The following is a 21,235-nucleotide window of genomic DNA, read 5'->3' as shown; positions in this document are numbered from 1 at the left end:
GCAGATACGCAGACAAAGGCAAAAATGTATTCTTTATGGGCCGTGGCCAGCTAAAATATATCTGTGCTTAACCTCTTTAGCACGACGCTACCTGAGCGCGCCCCACGCGACAACACCTGTAAAAGTCGCATATTCCCATGAAAGTACTAGCTGCTCAAGGATCGATAACTTTACCTTCCCTTGGACGAATTCCACGATCTTGAGCTTCCTGGAAAGGTCTTGAGACGAGTGACAAACTGGTGTCAAACCTAGCTCGGAGCGAAACCAAAACCCCGTGCTACAGTCTGGCAAACTTCATCCACGCGCTCGACAGACTTGAGCACGGCCAAGACTAACCAAGCTCAAATATTCAGCTGCCATTTCGGTCTCCTTGCTCGTATCAAGCTCAAATTTTTTGTGAGGACTCACGGGATCCACTACCATCATTTGAATCTTGTTTCCATGGCAGCAGGTAGCGCACAAATGATCCATGATGGAAAATACGCGTTCTGCAGACTGCGCAAAAAAATCGAGTTGAAATTTGCCGTGTCGAGTCGCATATCTCAACAACCGGTGGTCGCATTGCTTCGGCGATTGTTTCTATCGCCAGCTGAGAGTTTTCTCTTGCAGATACATGTTTCGATTGTGAGAATCGACCAAGTATTGAGTGAGTTACGATAGTTTGAACAAGTCACTATGGACTCAACACGGACCCCACGACTATGAGATGCAGGTTCACTGCACAGTGTACAGCGCGCGTCGTACTAGTACGACGGCCGTGGGGCATGCAACTCATGTGCGTCGTACTAGTACGACGCTCGCGCTAAAGGGGTTAAAGAATTTGGAAATGACGGTGGTTGGAATTTTGGAAAACACAGGCGACAATCTGATTACACAATCCCCAGACAACAGGGAATGCGACGTAACAGGAAACAAACAGCAGTCAAGCCAAATAATATTAATGACTTTCAGAAATCTGCATTAGGTGAGTAAATGGAGATCTCTTCATTTCCATGTCAACCAATTACATCAAAATCAATTTGAGGCAATCACCAAGTAAGCAACAAAAATACCGCCCGTGCACAATGCTGAGTTCAATTCGTACAGTTTCATTTTGTTTGTGATGTACCATCTCAAACAGATCCGAAATACTAGTGCCAGGTAAGAACCAACTGCTACCCATTGCCGTCTGCACAAGTTGACCCAAATCGCACGCAAGGTGAACTAGCTCTTGTACAGCTCTAATCTCATTCACACAATCCCCCCCCCCCCCCCCCACACACACACATGGATGTCGTGCAGTGCATGGTCATCAAAATGGTGCCGGCATAGACCATACCTTTGCGTCGTTGTTGATTGCGGAATATATCATATTTTTCCCGTAGCACAGGTAAGCACAATAACCAGGGTCTACAGTAGGTGAACCAACTAGAGGAAAATTCATTTCAGCTGTTAGCGCGGAACTAGCACCTGATGCACATCCCTCACTGGTTACAGCGGGGTACACTTGAAATATGAAGCACACCAAAAACAAAACAAAAAAGTATCAAACCCCTCTCTCCCTCTCTTCCAATCTCCCTCTCCCCCTCTCACCCTCCCCCTGTCCCTGTTCCCCTCTCTCTCTCTCTCTCTCTCTCTCTCTCTGTCTCTCTCTCTCTCTCTCTCTCTCTCTCTCTCTCTCTCTCTCTCTCTCTCTCTCTCTCTCTCTCTCTCTCTCTCTCTCTCAAATACTCGTACAGCAATAACACAACCAAGTCCGCCTCTGCCGTTACTCAGAGTTTCGTGTTAAAACACTCATGCGGCGGCTGTTTCTCTCTCTCTCTCTCTCTCTCTCTCTCTCTCTCTCTCTCTCTCTCTCTCTCTCTCTCTCTCTCTCTCTCTCTCTCTCTCTCTCTTCATAAAAACAATCTCTCTCTCTCTCTCTCTCTCTCTCTCTCTCTCTCTCTCTCTCTCTCTTCATAAAAAACAATTTTAGTAATAACACCAAAATCCAGATGTTGGGGAAGAGCTCTACACGATAATGAAGCTGTTTCGTGCTCCCAGCATTCTTTTTACTTCTAGAGTAGAGCCATTCTCTCACATGCATTGATAACAAGTCATGTTACAGCTTTTTTTGCTACTTACAGTTCTCGCAGATTTTTCCGGAGTAGCGGTTGTGACAGAAGCATACATCCGGGGCAACACAACTACCCGAATTTAGACAACCGTTATCGAAGCAAACAGCTAAGGCAGAAACAGACAAAGCAACACAGTAGAATATCATGCTAGTAGCTACTACCTTTTAACAGGCCAATGAATGGGAGCTCTTCCACTAGGATGGCTCCGTAGCGGTACATTAACATGATTATATCAAGGCAATCCACCTACACCAGGGGACCACTGGAATGAGAACGAGACAGGTTCATTTCTAGTCAAATACCCATGACCAGACCACTTGTCCATAAGTTGGGCAGCCACCATCCATGCCACAATCCAAACGGACATGGTAAGGGAACGTTAACAACGGCACTACAAGCCTCCCTTCACACCATTGGCTGATTTCTATTATCCAATGTCAGTCAAGCTTGACCCGGTGAAATTCTCAAGCCAAGAGATTGCGGCACTCTATAATAGCCGGGGCCCTAAAGCATGAGCGGAGCATGAGTGAGAGAGTACGCACTGTGTCATGGGTTTGTACATCCAGTACCCTCAATTATCGGCTAATCCCATGTTATGCAGTGGACCGTATGCGTGTTAAAACAAATGAATGGCTAAACAATGACTTATTGAAAGTGGTGTATTTGTGAGTGCCTTGTGATGCCAATATACAGTCTTGGCAAGCGAAATCCAGCACTTAGCATAAGGGACTACAGCCTTTCAAATGTGGTACATGTGTTACATACAACTTGTATCTGTCTCATGACTATTGCGGCTATTTGAGGTCCCGCAACGGATCAACGTTGGGTAGACCACAGACTATTCTGGAGATGAAGCGAATTGGTTTAGTCTGTCGGAGGGTGCTTGCACCCAGCGTTAGGGTGACAGCAAACCCCGTCAGAGAGACGGTCAGTGTGCAACGTAGAAAAAACATAGAACGCAGGGGAGTTGCTGCGGAGAGCGAGAATGCAAGGAACCAAGTGAGTGACTTATAGTAACTTTAGTAAGGTATAGTATGCAACTAATTTATATCGCGGTATCAGACAAACACGCATAACGAGCACCGTATCGTACTTGCATCTCAAAATAAATATCACACCCGTGAAGTGCATAGCAATAGTGCACAAAATACGAAAATTACAAGCGATCCAATATGTCCTTCCGAACATCACAGAACTAGTACTCATCGCAGTCAAGGTTCACAAGAAAGGTTCAAAGGTGCGGGCAAAGTCCCCTATGGCGACTTTGGCAAGCGTCTGATTTCGCTTGCCACGACTGTGGTTGCATTAACTAGTTGTTGTTTAGCTGATTTTGAACATTCATATCAATAACTATACCACTTGCAATAAATGGTGACACCATTTTTGTTTTTAAATACACGTTGCGGGTTTCTAAAGTAGCATTTTGGCAGGGTTACATTCAATGACTTGACACCTAACTCCAGCAAATCTATGATGTATAAACCAATGGCGTTCCACCTCGGTATGCCATCATCCAGTAGCTGTTAAAGGTTTTGCAAGGTGTGGGGCTTTAGTTGTACTCATTTTGTTATATTAATTGGATTGCGCACCGAAGGATTGTCCTTCTTTATTTTAATTGGATTGGCCACCGAAGGATTGTCCTTCTTCAGGGCAGTTCCACTGATTCTAACCAACTGCATATTAACTTGCGTATTTTTCAATATAAGCTAGTTCAGGCCACCATTGGGCACAATGTTAGCATGACTGCTTGAAAGAATTAATGATGTGGAGTGGAATGGTTTTCAATAGGGCATTGCTGCTTTCTGGTCCAGCCGTCTACGCCGATGCAACTGCCCATGTAGCCAAAGTTACATGGGCCGAGATCAGCTTAAACATGTCTTTGGGGTTTCGTAAAAAAAAGTTGAGAAACAACGGAATGAAAATGTTCTGTTGAGCACATTCACGCTGCGCTTCATTCATATCTTCTCAAATGTTGTTCAAACACTTGCTTGGCGGTCTAGTTCAAGTAGCTGGCGAGCAAAGATTGACAATGTTCGTATCTAGTGACACTAGAGCAGCTTGCAGGGCCAGACGATCGCTGTGCATGGCGCGAGTTTGGTCATTTGTCAGCAAGTCCGTGGCGGCCGGTCTGCAGAGTGACCATGACAATTAATATTTGTTGGAATCTCAGCGATGTTGATGTCGACAGCGAAGCTGAATCGCCCCTGTCGTCCCGAGTCGGGAAGAGGCACAAGTTGTTGGCGAATACATTAGGCGACGAACTGCCTTACGACGTTACGTGCCGTTCAGCTCTCATGAGTCGTCCGACGCAGTCTCGGAGGCGCAGGCGACGATCAAAAGTGTCACTGCCAGAATCGAAAGAGTATGCAAGTGCAACGCCGCCCAGATCATCGTGGTGCGTTCCAGAAAGAACTTGGTCCATGACTTAGAACTGATGTCGTTGACATGCTCAAGTCTGTGTCATCATCTTTAGTTCCTTTGTATTGTGCTCCTCCACAAAATCCACTAAGTTTGTCTGTGTATCAGACTGTGCAAAAACTGCAATTTTCTATTTTGAATGCGGTGTTTGGGGCACTTTTAGACTACTTTGGTGCCCCGTACCACCTTCAAGAGGTCACGTTAGGTCCCCAAAAAATATTATCTGGAAGAAAACAAAAATTGAAAATGTTCACTCTAACACATGTTTTAGCTGGTGCTGGCCCACATATGACCTGGTTCATGTGTGCCCGTGCGCACGCACGTGTGTGTGTGCCGGTGTGCGTATTTGTGCGTGCGTGCGTGTGTGTGTGCGAACCGTCTGTTACCAGATACGAGTAGGGCGTTACTACTTACTTGTGCAGCCAGTTGCGCCGACGCCAGTGCCCGTGTAGCCTGCGTTGCATGCACAGGTGTGTGCGCCGTTAGTGTTAGTACATGTTGCGTTGTCATTGCAAGTGTGAACATTCGGGTCAGTAGATGGTAGCATGCACTCGTTCACATCTTCACAAGGTAGTAAATATGCACAAAGGCAGGAACAAAACAGAGCACACCGGTTATACAATGCCATCAATGGCATGACAAGGCAGTGACAGCAAGACGGTTTGTGATTCTTCCGGGCCACCAAATACACGACACTGCACAGATAGCACTGCACGGCTACATTGCATGATCTGTGCCCTCGAATAGCCCACTGTTACACACAGTCTAGTCTCTTCTCAGCTATACACCCCACCATAGTACTGCATTAGTAATTGTCTTGGGTGGAGTAAGCCTCCGTGGCCGCCAGCTATCACAGCGGATGCAGCATGGTTGTTGTTGTTGTTGTTTTATTTTACTTCATCAGATTTACAGGCAAGGATGCCTTCTCACCGGCCAGGGGCCAGTTCCTAGAATTGATGACACACTGGGCAATCACATTCCAACCCTGCTACTAGGTACATGCTAGGTGACCTAGTTGAGATGTGGTGCAGGTACGCAAGGTGCTAAGCGCCGGTACTGTTAGCGGACACAACTCTGCCACTTGCCGACATTGACAAACACTGAACGATCTAGCAGGAACATTACTTGCATGATGGCGGTGGCATAGCAGGAGAGAAAGTACCTGAAGTTCAGGTGCCAGCAGCGCAATGCAAGCCTGCACAGAAACTAAGACTGGCCAAGACGCCCAGCACACTTCTGCAATGGGACGTATGCATCAATTTCCCGCCATTAGGTTTTGCGGGGCAAGTCCACTACAACCGTACACATCTTGATACCAACTCTGCATAAAAGGTCATGAACTTTGTGAGGTCATACTCAGAAATGTACTATAACGGGTTGTACCTGCCAAGTATGGGGTAAGTTGCCCCGCAAAAAGGTGACGGCCATCTGAGATGCATACCTCCAATTGCTGATAGTAACCTTAGTACATGCAGCGCACCTATAGGAAGAGAGTTCCAACGAACTTACAATCCATGCACCCAGAGGCAGAGTGCAAACTCTGTAGTTCGGGTGCAAATTGGAATACTGATAAACAGCCCGCCAACCTGACTGCACGCAAGTAACTTAGAATTAATTAAAGGGGGAAGAAGTCCGGTGAAATTTTTTAATTTCAGGGTCCGCAGAGTTTCGGGCACTGAGTCGAATGGTGTTGGTCCCACGTGTCTCCAAAGCGTTCTTGAAATATTTCCGTTTGAAAAACTGAGTTTCGGGGCTCCGCCATGACGTGATGCGGCCGCGCCACACCCTCTGCAACGTCATAGCGTGCAGCTAGGTCAAAAGGAGTCAAAAGCAGTGCGTGAAAGCAATAGTGTCAGTGCTATTTCAAATAATTTGGCGACAGATAGTAGGTGGTGCAAGCGACCCCGAAGATGTAACTTGGACTCCAGTGGCCTGCCACATGGTGATAGTTTGATGTGATTTTGGCATATTTCGGACTGCTCATTGGAGAACAGTGCAGGCTCTTTGAACCACGGGCACGACTCTTCGATTCAAGGCTCGCAACAATACAGGATCTGAAAGGTTTAGGTCCAGGAGCTCTTCGCTGTTTTGTTACTTGTCAAGGTTGTGGACTCATCGTTGTGGCATAAATGAGGCTGGAATATTCCATGCGCAGAACTAAAATTGTCTTTCTAAAAGCACAACCACCGGCACCGGCAAGGAGAAACGCACGTTCCCTGACTACATGAGTGTAAATACGACTGATACGAGAGTAGTACACTGGACATGACGAGTCCATGTCTTGACTAGTCTCTTGAGTCTTGTGACTCGAGTCTTGTAGAACTACCCCAGCGCGGCAGTGCGGGAGTAGTCATGTTCCGTGTGTGATGAGTCTGTTGACTACAGCTACATTGTAGCATGCAAGCAGCGCAGGGCTAGAGTGGAGTCTACAAGAGGCCAGCGTGGAAACGGAAAAAAAGTACGGGATCTCACGGTTTGCCGAGCTGAGAATCACAGGGTACGTAGTGTTTGTAACGCTGAGTCGACTGCTCTTGGTCCGAAGAAGCTGCAACAAACGGTTTCTGAATCCAACGCGCTCTCCGAATTGGCCATTTTGTGCACAAATAGATGGTGTGGCCACCTAGCTGCACGCTGTGACGTCATCACCTGGATCTGGGTGATGGGCGCTCAAATTTGCACATGTTCGATCGGGCGTACCCACGAACCGTAGACCGCAACCTCCTCGGACAAAAACCATTCGACTCAGCGCCCCGAACTCTACGGACCCTGAAATTAAAAAAATTCACCGGACTTCCCCTTTAATAATGACCACTCTCTGAACATCCAAAAACGCAGTTTGGAGAGCTGAATAATCACATATTCTCAAGTAAGAACTAGGCAGGTTTGTTGAGTCATTCCTAGAGGTTCTACAAGAAATATATTTTTCTGGTGATAATAGTTCTGTCTCCCATTTTTATCAACTGCACTTCTCCAGCAATTGTCCCTGCCTAAGAATTGCCCAGTTGAAAGTGTGCATGACAAAGTAAGTAAGAGTTCTCTCACCTTGTACCCTGATCGTGTAGGTAGCTGTAGCGACTCGTTTTGTCGCGTCTACAATCAGACCATTGGTTACTGTACAGGTGTATGCTGCATCCGCTCCTGTGTAGGCCAAATTCATCAATGATAGAGTTGGGGTATTTGTAACGGCTGGGAGTGTTAGTGCGCTCGACCAGGAATATGTCAAAGTTGGAGGCATGTCTCCTGCCACATTGCAAGTCAAAGTTATGTCACTATATTGTGCTGGCGTTATAGTACTAGGAGCGGCTGAGATTGTGGCAGTGGGCGGAACTGCAGAGTCACACACAATGAAGATAATGCGAACAGGATCTGTCAGTTATGAACAAACGGTAAACGCTGGACTCGAGGAATCTGTATACTAGTACCCAGCTCATGCCTAGCAACGAATACAACTGCTCACGCCAGGACTTGGTGGATATGGCTCGGAAAATTGGTAGATTCTGCTCGAGAATGAGTGAAATGAGCAGAACGATAAAAACCTTATAGCGGTGACTTGTGCTCCATTTCTTTATCCACGTACCAAACATGCATGAAGAATACCAGAAAACTTAGCAAATTCTGCAATAAATTTCTGCCGGCATCATCCACCAAGGGTTAGTTTGCGCATCACGTTCTGGAAAGCCCTTAAGAGAGCATGTCTGAGAGAACCAGAAAATTTGCGCAAGTCGATCTCCCCAATTTCGCCCAAAATTTGCTGGTAAGTTTCCTTTGGGGTGTAGATTGACTGTGCAGAGCCCTCGGAAAATATTCTGAAGGGAACCTTGAAATTGGCATGCTCTCGACAGGCTCTCTTAAAAAGCATGCCTATGCGTTTCTTTTACACTTTCAACCGGCTTTCGTCAAAGTCACACACAAAATTAGAAAAAAAAGATGTTTCACACGCACATGGACACAAGCGCACGCACATACCAAACAGCATACCCTACTTCCCCACATATAAGCGCATGTGCGTATAAGTGACAATTGTTACAAATAGAATTTTTTGCTGTGTGAACATGTTCGGGTAGAAGCACCTAACGGTTTCTCTGTGTCCTAAACAACGGTGTATCATGCTCAGCAGTATGTTCAGCTCCCGAGTGCTTTACCAATAGTGCACACGGTATAAGCGCATGTGCTTATGTCCGGACATAAGCACATGCGCTAATATGTGCCGAAGCACTGTAAAATAAGAAATTTTCGGTGTATTTCTGGACTTCGATTTTCACCTCTCGCTTGCACCTGATTCATTCAATTACCGTATGTCCGCACCTTTAAAGCCATGGCGGTATATTCGATTGTAAAGCCAGTCTCAGTTATAAAACCATGGGCTTCATAAATGAGATGACATTTGAAGTATGTCTTGCAAAAATGAAGGAATAAGCGCTATGCTAACAAACTTACAGCCCAGCAGGAAGGGTGAACAAGTAGATTTAGATTGAAATTTCTGTGTGGACTTTGACTTTAACGGCATGGCGTAGTGGGTGAGTCATTTTGCATCTCAAATATCTAGGAAAGCAGCGGTGTTTCGAATATAAGGCCATGGCTTTAAAGGCGCTCACCTTGCTCCTTCTTATGTTCAGGATGCTTATTTCGCAGCCGTCAGTTGCCCAAAAACGATGATTTAACAAGTAACTTAGAGTTGCAACAAAGCTTCCTCTCCCTCCCTCTCCGTCCCTCTCTCCTTCCGTCCCTCCTCTCTCCCCCTCCCCTCCTCCCTCCATCTCTAAATCTCTCCCTCCCTCCATCTCTAAATCTCTCCCTCCCTCCGTCTCTCCCTCCGTCGCTCCCTCCGTCGCTCCCTCCGTCGCTCCCTCCGTCGCTCCCTCCGTCTCTCCCTCTCCCTCTCCCTCTCTCCCTCTCCCTCTCCCTCTCCTCTCTCTCTCTCTCTCTCTCTCTCTCTCTCTCTCTCTCTCTCTCTCTCTCTCTCTCTCTCTCTCTCTCTCTCTCTCTCTCTCTCTCTCTCTCTCTCTCTCTCTCTCTCATCTCTCTCTCTCTCTCTCTCTCTCTCTCTCTCTCTCTCTCTCTCTCTCTCTCTCTCTGTGTGTGTCTCTCTGTGTCTCTCTCTCTCCTCTCTCCTCTCTCCCTCTCTCTCTCCCTCTCCCTCCCCTCCCCCTGAATGAATTGCAGGTTTCACTCACCTTGGACAACAATTGCAGTATGTTGTGCTTTAGAAGTTTGCAAGCTGCTAACAACTATCAAGTTGTTTGTTGCTGTGCAGGAATAGTTTCCAGCATCGCCTTTAACCAAGTTGCTGATCGTCAGCTTGCTTTCATTACCACCCGCCATGGTCGTGATACGGCTGTTAAAATTGACCATAGTGGTTCCTTGATACCAATTGAACGTAACTGGTGTATCACCCGCTGCTATGCAGGTAAAGGTTGCTGTCTGGCCAGTCACATATGTACTAGTGGAAATCGTAATGGAGACTGTAGGAGGAGCTGCAAGTGGAAACAATTTCACAGGGAGAGATTGTGATGAAATCACTACATACCATAGGAGACAGAATGAGAACAACAATGACAAATCAGCACCAATCAATCGGCATTTCCAACCATTGCCATGCATTTGTTCACCTTGGTCTGGCCTTACCTTTACGTTATACGTCGAAGGTCGTGGCCAAAGAATTTGACGCGCGTGCCGCATACAGCGCCAATGCTCATGGTGCTACTGCGGCCCTGGGATGGGGCGGTGAATGATGTATAGAAAAGAAAACGGGGAGCTAAGTTTGACTTGTCTGTCAGATATCTTTGACCATGACTGTATATGTACTCCCTGCGGAAACAAAATCTACAATATCGACAGGATCGATTAGTGAGAGTAAAGTCTGGGTCGCCATCGCTCGACTCGTCACCGTTGAAACCGTTCCAAGTGGCAGGTCGATCGACGCGATGTCGTATGTCACGGATAAGCTTCTCCGCGTCCCTCATCACCTTCATTGTTACCAGAATGCCTTCTCCAACATCTCGGGGGAGACCATGGTAGCGCTGCAGCGCTGGTACTCATTACTGCCTCCGCTCTCGCTCGAGGATGACCCGGAACAACAAACACAGGCAATGCGAAACATATCAAATTCCCTCCGAAGGATATCATAGTTATACCAGCGCTTCCCGACTACCACGACCAGAACTCGCCTTCTCCTTTGCGACCAAGGACACATCGTCGAGGCTGCTGGAATAGGTGAGATCATCCACGTTGAGGTCTGGGCTCTGCAGTGGCTGAATGACTTCTATTTTGAACTTGTTCATCTTGCTCTGTTGCGCGAAGTGACGATTTCGACATCTCTGCGTTTTGGAGTTTTGACATCTTGCCGACCTGTTCGCATGCAGACAGGCGTTTCAGAGATGGTGCGAATTTCAAAAGCTAGCTGCTATTGCTATTCATTTTCCACTCTTCTTGCTCCTCGGTGCCATTGCCCTGCTCTGTCAAGTTCTGAACTAAAAAATAGCAGGGAGCACAGTGCTTTTCTTCCCATTGCACCTGGTGGACGAAAAATGAAAAACATGTTCGCTTTGCTTTGTTTGTAGCGTCGACACCGTTGCTCTGCGACGACTGTCGACTCTCCAGAATATGAATCCTGCTTTCCTACGATAGATGGGGAAAAACAAATTTCTTTCTTGTTTCTATGGAAACGAGTTAAGAGTAACTCTCCACCACTGTAACTAGATACTATACTCTTAACTCGTTTCCATATGTCCTTTTCCCTTTCTCCTTTTATTATTGGCTCAATACCCGAGTTTCTTGTTTCTCTGCAACAATGAATTTCACACTAGAATGTTTTCCAGTCGGGATACCGGTAGGGTGCCACGTGTCCTATACCGAAGTTTGAAAAAGATCCGACTTCTTTGGGACAATGGAGAGCCAAAATACTGAAATTTCCCCATCTACTCCCATACAAAGTCTATCTCTCTGATGTCATAAATCTGGCCTAGTCTGGGCAAGCTAATGACGTCATCATGATGTCACCAAATTTAGTGCCAACTTCAAACTGGTATAACTCGGGAACGGCTGCTCCGATCAACCTGGGACCTTCACCATTGGAATCAGTGCATTTTTGAAGTTTTTATTTTAGGGTGAACTTCCCCTGTAAGAGGTGCAATTCTCATTATTTTGAAACAAAAGGTGTCGGCACCGACGCAATCCACACAATCAAGTAAGCCAATTTAGTAACCGAACGTTTTCGTTCCCTTCTCATCATGGGTAAATACAGGGAATAATGGAAAAATGTCAAATACACCAACTTATAGAGCTACAGTATAATCATAGAATAATCGAGAACCTTACGCTATACGTGTGGAAAAAACAAAATTCAGCTGAACAAGTCAATCTCCTTACGCACTACTTTCCAACAGTAAAATGTTTACAGCACGATTAGCCAGTGAAAGATCACCTGCACTAAAGACCGCTTTTTGTGGCCCCAAGGAGTGGTCGGTAGTTACAGGTTTTATTGTACTACTATTGGAGAGGTAATAGTAACGGAGATGTGAACATTTATTGGGGAAATGTGGCATGATCTGGGGAAAACACGACTGGTCATCGAATGCTTCCTTATTTCTTCTCTATTTAAATGATAACCAAAGGCAGGCCATTGTACTACCATAGCTGTTAACCCTTTGAGGACGAAGGACGAGAATACTTGTTTCCAAATTTGCAGTTGATGCAGCGCATATAGATTACTGTCGAACCGCTAACTCTATTGTACTTTCTTCGATTGCCAAGTGTGAGGGCTCGTTGGAAAGCTGATAGAACAAGTTTTCCAACGGTGTGCCGTTTGATACGGCGCAATGAAAAATCACTGAGCACCGAAAAGGGAACAAAACGGATGCGCTTGAATTTGTGTTCAAACTCCGCGTGTGGCGAGCGGCAGTGCTCAAACAGGGACTTTCCCTGTGACTCATGGTTTAATGGCACATGCGTAGTGTGACCAAGTGAATCACTTGATCTTCAGAAATCTGCAGGACTTGGAATCACCACTGTACGTTGAGTAAAACTTCAGAACAAATGAAATTTGTGGCTGTGGTTGCAGTATCTTGCCCAGGCACACAAGGGCACCTTTCAGAAGGCATGAAGGCGATTCTTTTGCTCCTACTATTTATCTAGTGGTGATAATTGAACAGAGGAGACCAAAGACACCAAGTTGAAGAAATCCCAAAGCTGGGGAGTGAAATTAGATAATTTTCAAACGCATACTAGGACGTACTGGGGCTGTTGTGCGCCTTTGCACTGCCCTGCAGGACTCCAGGTATTTCGTGGTAGTCCTCAAAGGGTTAACACAGAACAGAGTGTGAACAAAAAAAGTAATCCATGTGGCATTTGATTTACTTACTTTGGTGAGTAAGGCTGACTTGTCCAGATCTGCTATTGAGGAGAGTGTAATTACCAGCAGATACAACAGTAGGGTTGGTTACGTTGCATGTGTAGATACCATCATTGATGTTGCTGATGGTAAGCACATATGTGTTTGCCGTTCCTGGGACTGAGACCGAATTCCGCTCCCAGGCATAGGTAAATGCCGCATCAGGGGCGGCTGTATTGCAAGTCAATGTAACAATACTGCCGTCAACAAATCTTCCCATGGAATTAGCGGTCGGACTAGTCGCAGTCACCATAACTTGAAGGGGAGGTACTGAGGGAAATAAGACAACGGACAGTGAGCAGAGAACAATATTAATAAACTGAAGAAGGAAAGTTTACAATACCTTATACTTCCTCCGCTAAGCAATACTTCGTTGCTTTTTTTGTGTTCTTTTCATGATCTTTCTGCCGGCATTCGACAAACCTCTCAGTGACCTATCCCCTACATAGGGTAACAGTGGTGTCATCCATTGTTCTGAGAGGCTTTTGAACCTCCAAAAGCGTGGAGTGCTTTCGAAAAATCGGCGAAGCATGAACGTTTCTTGACAGAATGTCACCGGAACACAACCCCAGCGCATGACACCGAAGTGCGAAAATGAGAAACAGCTGGAAAGACCGCGTGGCTGGCAGAAGTGCCCAGAAGCCGACCAGCCATTGCTGTACCAGCGTGATGTGCACGATGCGTGTCCGCACACAGCCAAGATCAATGAACATGTGCTTGCAGCTCAGCGGAAAGCAAAATAGTTCGACATTCAGGCTGTTGCTCAGCCGGGGTAAAGTCGGCATGCACTCACAAAGTCTTCAGATTATTCTAATACACCAAGCTCCATTTGAAGACATCCAAGAAAGCCTGACGAGTCCAGGAGGGACGAAACGAATGTCGCAATCTGAGCACAGTCGTCGGTGCGTTATATCGCCTTTGCTACCGGCGCAAAATGAGGCACCAGCCAGCTAAGTTGACAACACCAGCCATGCATTGACTAGACGCAATGCACAAACGAATGACGGTCGTGAGGGACGGAGCATTTTGGAGCTTGTAAAGGGCTATGCGGCCAGTCATGTTTACTACCATTTTCGCCAGGGATATTTTACCACCATTTCTCTGGTGTACATGATGAGTGATTGATGACGCATTGGAGCATTCACATCGAGAATTCAGCTAGGTATTACAATAGTTGCAATGCTTTTGAAGAGTGTGCCACGACGAGTTAGTTGTTCGTATTGTTGTGTAAAACGCTCTGCCACTTCAGGTGTTCAGCCCTGTGCTCAAAACAAACGAATACTGAGGTTTATTCTGCACTCGCCATGTACATTCTCGTTCGAATATAGGAAGCTCCAGATGCAGGACACAAGGTTACCGTGATATACCTGGAAGAACCTCATGTTGCTGGCAGTAAGGAAAATATAAAAGAGTTATTGATTGACAGCTTTCATTAACAATTTTCACAAGGTTTGATGATTAAAATCAGTTCAGTAATGCAATACACAACCCAATGGTGGCGATGGTGTGTCTTTACTCTTCTGCGATTTGGATGTTACATCCTCCTTTTGGATTGTTGGATTTGACAGTCAATTGGAAACTCGTGGCCTGGCACGAGGGAAACATGGATGCAGTGAATGGGATTTTCGGTCTATGACCACTTGCTGGTGAGCTGATCTACTCACCTCCCACCGCTTTAGGAGCTGCATCTGCACCTTGATCCCTGAAGGGTGGTGGTGTTCCAGCGGATGCCGAAAACTCGGCCTACAGCCGATTCTCAAACGAACCGTGAGTTTTTTGGATTGTTTGGATTTGCTCGTAAACCTATAGAGATAGCGGTGGATGCTTTCAAGAAAATGAATTTCTGACCTACGCCCATGGGTGTGTGGAAACAATGCGAAATTCGATCTATGTATTCATTACATGAGAGATCTCCTAAAAAAACACAGTGAGTTTAGATATTGTCAGGAAAGAAAAATTGATCTAAAAACAACATCTCTAACTGAATTCGCACAAGTGTTCTTACGTGGATTCAATGAGTACACAGCATATTTCATCACTGCACCACAATAATAGTTTTCTGTCCGCGTTTCATATCCTTCGCATTTGTTCCCGCACATAGTATCAGTTGTGGCCGCTCCTGCGAAGTCGAGGGTGTTGCCACAATAGCAGTTTGCCTATGATGCAAGAACACAAGCAAAAGTGAAAACAGATGAGCACATCAAATTAGTCTTTAGATTCCTCAATCAGAAAAAAAGGGGCAGGTAGTCTATCGGGTGGGGGGGGGGGGGGGGGTGGCACACAGTCAAAGAGTCAGGCAGGCAGAAATCAACACCCACGCTCACACAGACACATAGATATTGACTGACAAGCAAACAGACAGGCGGGTACAGTATACTACTGATTGTTGTGAACCCTCTGCAGTGCCAGGAACGAACGACCACACGGCACGAGGACAACTGTTGACTCTTTAACGGTACATTTCACTTGATCGAATATAGTAACTAAAGTCGAAGACCACCCGCTATTAATAGCATGCAAAGGGCAGCGTATATCAGAAAAGCATACACATATATAACATAACATGACAGCGTATACAGTAAATCACACATAGCGCATATAGCGTATGCCATGCAGTAAACATCAGCAGTACGGCAGAGTCGAGATACAACATTGCAACGAATACAATGTCATAAGCGAGAAGGCCTTTCACACTTGAGGACTTGTGCTTGTAACATTCTCCCCACCGAAGGGCTTCTCACCGTCGTACAACAACTCGTTCCAGCGGTTGGTTGGTTGTGTTTATTTGAATTCGCAAACCGAACGGACTGAACATGTCCAATGACAAGGAAGCGAATGTGATCCAAGTAACACAGGCATGGGAAAACTTGGAAAGGACACACAGGTGAAAAGAAAATATGGGAAAAGAAAGCTCTCAGCAAAAGAAAAAGAAAGAAAGAAAGAAAGAAAAAAGAAAGAAAGGAGAAAAAGAAGAAAAAGGAAAAGATATATCGTGGTCACTGGCGAGAAGAAAGCTCTTAGCAAAAAGAGAAAAGAATGGATAAAGTAGAAAATGAGGAGAATAATCGTGGTCATGGCCAAAGCCCGAGTAGCGGCAGAACACAGTAGAGACATACATGTGCTTACATATCACAACAACATGAACAAGCATGCATGAAGCATGGGCCATGCCGGCCCAGAAGCGGGAGACACCGACAGGAAGAGAAGAGAAGAGTGAGGTATCGAAGCCACGCGCGCGCGCGCGCACACATACATACGTACGTACGTACGTGTACATACATATATACACACATACCCACACCTACGCCCCCACACACACACATACCCACACATATTACCCAAACACACACTTGAGGACTTGTGGTTTGTAACACTGATAATTCGAAACTCGATTCCCAGGGGAGTAATAACTGAGCATACTGAACATCGTGCAAGTAGATTTGTGGTTATCCATTATCCATAAGCATACTGACCAACCACCAAAATCTCAATCCTTTGACAATACATGCAAAATCCCTGGATGGCACGAAAACAAGTGGAAAAGAGCTCTTCCCGTAAAAGAAGAAGTTCGACGGCATAGACTCTGCAAATCTGCGTACAACGGCGTTCGACCCTGCACTGCAGTTCGATCAGGTGGCGCCTGCCTAGCGCGCCCGTCAGTGCAGATTTTGCAGGCTAGGCTGGTCAGGTCTACAAAGTGCCGTGCACAGTTCGCAGTGCAAGTGCGCACCGTACATATTTTTGAAAAAACCGGAACATTCGAGGCGAGTCCACGGAGTTTTCAGGAACATTCTATATCAGACAAACATGTGACATTTCCGGAAGTTTGCTTGAAATCTACAGGATCCAGGGAGTATAGTTGATTTCCCGGGATTTTCCTGGGGAACCCGGGAGGGTTGGCCTGTATCCATAGGTTATCTATTGAGTATGAGTTCCAAATGTATAACAAAATACAGTTGAGCCAAGTACTATACAGGGCGATTCATAAGGTTTCGATCAAGAACCGAACTGTATGACGTTTCAAACCTACTGTAGTATAGAAAGAAGTTTTCTTTTTATTCATCAATTAGTAGGAGCCGTGGTTGGCTCTGGCCATCCCGGCAAGCAGGCAGACATGCCTGTTCGATTGGTGAATTCAAATAAAAATACCATACCATAGTGCCAGTGATGCGTACTGTCGAAAAAGTCCTTCCGCAAAATATTTTCTTTTCCCGATCAAGTGAGTTCACCCGTTCACTAGTATCTTGGAAGACTGTGCCGAGTGAATTGATGTTCGAACGTTCCCTTTGACTTCTTGAGCGCCGCATGTAGTTCTCCTGTTGAGATTTCTACCCACTCTAATATCTGTATTTTGGTGGATGCTGGCGCGTCACTTCTCCCAGAACTCGAAACTTCGTTTCAACCTGGCGACGATTCGCTTGATGGTGATGACGGAGCTTGCGCCAACACCTCGTTAACAGGTTCGTGAGATCGACAAGCCGGCGAAAGGTTAAATCCAGCTATTGTATAGCTCTAACCTCAATCACACAATCCCACACACACTCACATGCATGTCGTGCAGTGCATGGTCATCAAAATGGTGCAGGCATAGGTCATCAAAATGGTGCAGGCATAGATCATACCTGTGTGTCGTAGTTGATCGCGGAATATGTCATATTTTCCCCGTAGCACAGGTAAGCACAATAACCAGGGTCTACAGTAGGTGAACCGACTAGAGGAAAGTTCATTTCAGCTGTTAGTGCGGTAGCAGGACCTGATGCACATCTCTCCTGGGTTACGGCGGGGTACACTAAGCATATGGAGCACATCAAACAAAACAAAATATAAACCCTGTCACACCTTTCTATTACCTCTTCCTCTCCTTCCCCCTGGCTCTCACACTCCCCCTCTCCCCCCCCCCCCTCCCCTCCAATTCCCCATCCCTCCCCTCCTATCTATCTAGCTGTCTGTCCGTTTGTCTGTCTGTCTGTCTGTCTGTCTGTCTGTCTGTCTGTCTGTCTGTCTGTCTGTCTGTCTGTCTGTCTGTCTGTCTGTCTGTCTGTCTGTCTCTCTGTCTGTCTGTCCATGCATTCATCTCCCTCTTCTTTAACTTTCGGAACATAGCCATTCTCTCACATGCATTGATAACAAGTCATGTTACAGCTTTTTTGCTACTTACAGTTCTCGCAGGTTTTCCCAGAGTAGCGGTTGTGACAGAAGCATACATCCGGGGCAGCACAACTACCCGAATTCAGACAACCGTTTTCGAAGCAAACAGCTAAGGCAAGAACAGACAAAGCAACACAGCAGCATATCATTTCTACTACCTTTACAGGCAAAATAATGAGATCTTTTCCACTAGGATACCTCTGTAGCAGTACATCACATATATCAATTTAAAGGCAATCAACCTGTACCAGGGGGGGGGGGGGGCAATGCAATGAGAACCAGCCGGGTTTGGACATCGTTGCCACGTTTCGGGAATCGCCGAGCGAGCTGCTTAGATAGGATTAAATGAGCCGGCGCAAGCGAAAAGGGACCTTATCCTGCTGCACGTGATTTTGAGAAAACCGCACTTGAAGTGAATCAGCTGATTCTCAGCTGTCACGTTCGGATCGAACTTGAAACTGTTCGTTTTTTGGCGATACGCGACTTCTTTGGAGCTCAGTCATTCTTTCTATTGGAGAGCCAGTATCCTACAGCTCCTGTAGAAGAAAACCCTGGCTAAATCGACCCACGTACCACCGATCGGCGATCAAAATCGATCGACCGTGACACGTCGACACCTACGCTGAATAGAATCGCACGCGCGAGCGGAAAGACAAAAAGTTGCTTTCACAGTTTCAGCGCAGTTGTCTTGCCGTCTTCGCTTTCTGCTAAGTCCTTGGGTCGGCGTAGCTCTTCACTATGAGCCATCGTAAATGTTTCACTGTCAACGAAGCGCTGAAATCTCTCCTGGAAGAGGATGAGGCTGAAGTTTTTGGTGAGGAAGACGAGTCGGACGCCAGTGATGTTTCGGTTCAATCTGACGACGGCGACGATGATGGCGATGGCGATGACGATGACGATGGTGAACACTTTCTTGAGCAGCGAGTGGATGTCGATGCAGCAGCAGAGCTGTATGTCGGAAAGGCAGAGCCCAAACCTCCGCAGGCTAGCTCCGCAGCAGCTTGTGCAGCGACCGTTGCGCCGGCAGAGGAGGATGACACTGTTCGTCAAAAAGAGAACTGCGGATGTTCAAAAAATTGCTTGCAGCAATTTGACCCAGCTGACATCGAGACGTCGATCCTCAACATGAGAGAAATGGAGTCGCACGAGAGTGAGCTGGTGGTCCTGGGCCTTCTTGAAGCTTTGAGTCATCCTGAAACAGTTTTTGAGAGTGGAGAGAAGCGCAAGAGGGAGCGTTTTACCTACAAATTCCAAGGACTGACTGTTTGTGTGGGTGCGTTCCGTCACGTGTACGCACTGTCTAGCAAGAGGCTGAAACGGTACAGAAGCCACCTGGAGAAGAATGGGCTTGTGCCACTAGTGCACGGCAACACAGGCAAACGGCCACACAATGCCCTGGAGTTTGCTGTTGTGAAGTACTGCGTGGAATACATCACTGGGCACGCGGAAGTGTTTGGAATTCCACATCCTGCGCCGCTCCGTGGCAGAGACGACACGCCACCTATCTTCCTTCCAGCGTCGCAAACGTACAAGTCCGTGCATGGAGACTTCTGCGACTGCTGCCACAAGGAGGGTAAGAAGTCTGTATCTTTGTCGACGTTCCGCTCAATCTGGCACCAGACATTACCGCATATTAAGTTCATGACGGCTCGCATGGATGTTTGCCCTGTGTGCGAGGACCTGCGGCGCAACGTGATGGCGGCTGGGAGTGAGGAGCAGAAGACGACCGCATGCACTCAGCTGACTGACCATGTTCATAGGGCCCAGAGGGAGAGAGAAAGCTACCGGCAGAGAACTACAGATGCTGCCGCTGAGCTTCAGCAAGTTTCAGCCATGTCTCCTGCTGATCGCCCGCCGTTAACAAAGTCCCACTACACGTTTGACTTTGCTCAGAGCGTCAGCTTGCCGTATACGGCCAGACAGGTAGGACCACTTTACTTCAAAGTGCCTCGGAAAGTCCACTTGTTTGGTGTATGTAATGAAGGCGTTGGCCAACAGGTGAACTACATTATTGACGAGGCAGAAACCATCGGTCCTGACGGCAAGAAGAGCCACAATCCGAACACTGTAATTTCTTTGTTGCACGACTATTTTTCCACTTCTGTTGCTGATGAGTATGACTGCTACCTACATGCAGACAATTGCGCAGGACAAAACAAAAATAAGTCTGTTATAGCTTACCTTGCATGGCGTTGCATTGTGAATTTGCACAGAAGTATAACATTGTCGTTTATGATAACCGGCCATACCAGATGCCTAGTCGACGGTATGTTTGGCTTGGTTAAGAGGAAATACCGTCGCTCTGACGTGTTCAGCATGCAGCAGTTAGCAGATGTGGTTGACTCCAGCGCTACCTCCAACATCCATCGACGGATCCCTGGCAATGTGACCTGGTTTGAGTGGGATACGTACCTCGCCCGGCTCTTCAAAAAAGTCCCCAACATCAGCCAGCAGCATCATTTCCGGTTCTCATCCGACGAACCTGGAGCAGTGGCAGTGATGGAGCTTGTGGATGGGATGGAAACCAAGGTGCAGCTGTTGAAGACCACACCTGAGCAGGTGAGGGCAGCAGGCCTTCCCCAAGTGTTGCCCCCAGCAGGTCTGTCACAAGAACGCCAGAAGTACCTGTTCAAGGATATCCGCCCGTTTGTGGCAGACCCTTACAAGGATGAGCTGTGTCCGCCTGTGCCGGAGGAATGACAAACTTGCGTAGTGCAACACACGTTTTGAGCCTGATAATTGCTACAGTCTGGTGCTGTGTCAAAGCTACATGCCTCAGAACATTCTATTATTCTTGTATCTAAAATGCGGCGTGCCTGCGTGGTACGGAAGGACGTGATGGCCCATCAGACGTCACGTTTGGCACTATAAATTCCATCACAGTGAAACTTATGCCAACTGCCTAGTAGTGTGTGTATACTGTATCCTCCAGCCCTTCTGCTGGTGACTCGAAGGCTTCTGTAAGGCTTGTATGGCCAAATTATTGCAATTTACGCATTTCAAAGATTATTCGTGAATATGTGCGATGTTTTGGTGAAAACAGTGTTGATTTAAACGTCCGTAACTTTGCTATATGTTGATGGATTTTCATTCGGTTTTTTTTACCTGATTCATACGTTGTCTGGCTACAAGAATCCGTTGCTAACTCAAAATGCCCAAAAAACGGATAAGGTCCCTTTTCGCT

The 21,235-nt window shown here is 46.7% G+C and overlaps 1 protein-coding gene across 2 annotated transcripts in view; it reads right to left on the bottom strand.

The window, feature by feature from the left end:
- LOC135829398 (mucin-3B-like) overlaps nucleotides 1–21,235 on the bottom strand; it is a gene marked incomplete at its 5' end in the record, with an annotated part of 156,468 nt that overhangs the window by 110,593 nt on the left and 24,640 nt on the right. For both annotated transcript variants that reach the window (XM_065341805.1, XM_065341806.1), the window contains 9 exon segments: nucleotides 1,319–1,485; nucleotides 2,104–2,202; nucleotides 4,929–5,075; nucleotides 7,557–7,841; nucleotides 9,689–9,988; nucleotides 12,874–13,173; nucleotides 14,909–15,059; nucleotides 17,526–17,692; nucleotides 18,062–18,160. In XM_065341805.1, coding sequence (XP_065197877.1) covers nucleotides 1,319–1,485; nucleotides 2,104–2,202; nucleotides 4,929–5,075; nucleotides 7,557–7,841; nucleotides 9,689–9,988; nucleotides 12,874–13,173; nucleotides 14,909–15,059; nucleotides 17,526–17,692; nucleotides 18,062–18,160 — 1,715 coding nt within the window.

The sequence above is a fragment of the Sycon ciliatum genome, chromosome 13 (genome assembly GCF_964019385.1).
Source record: "Sycon ciliatum chromosome 13, ocSycCili1.1, whole genome shotgun sequence".
Lineage (NCBI taxonomy): Eukaryota > Metazoa > Porifera > Calcarea > Leucosolenida > Sycettidae > Sycon > Sycon ciliatum.
Note: the sequence above shows the minus strand (reverse complement) of the source record. Positions and strands in the feature narration are given on the sequence as shown.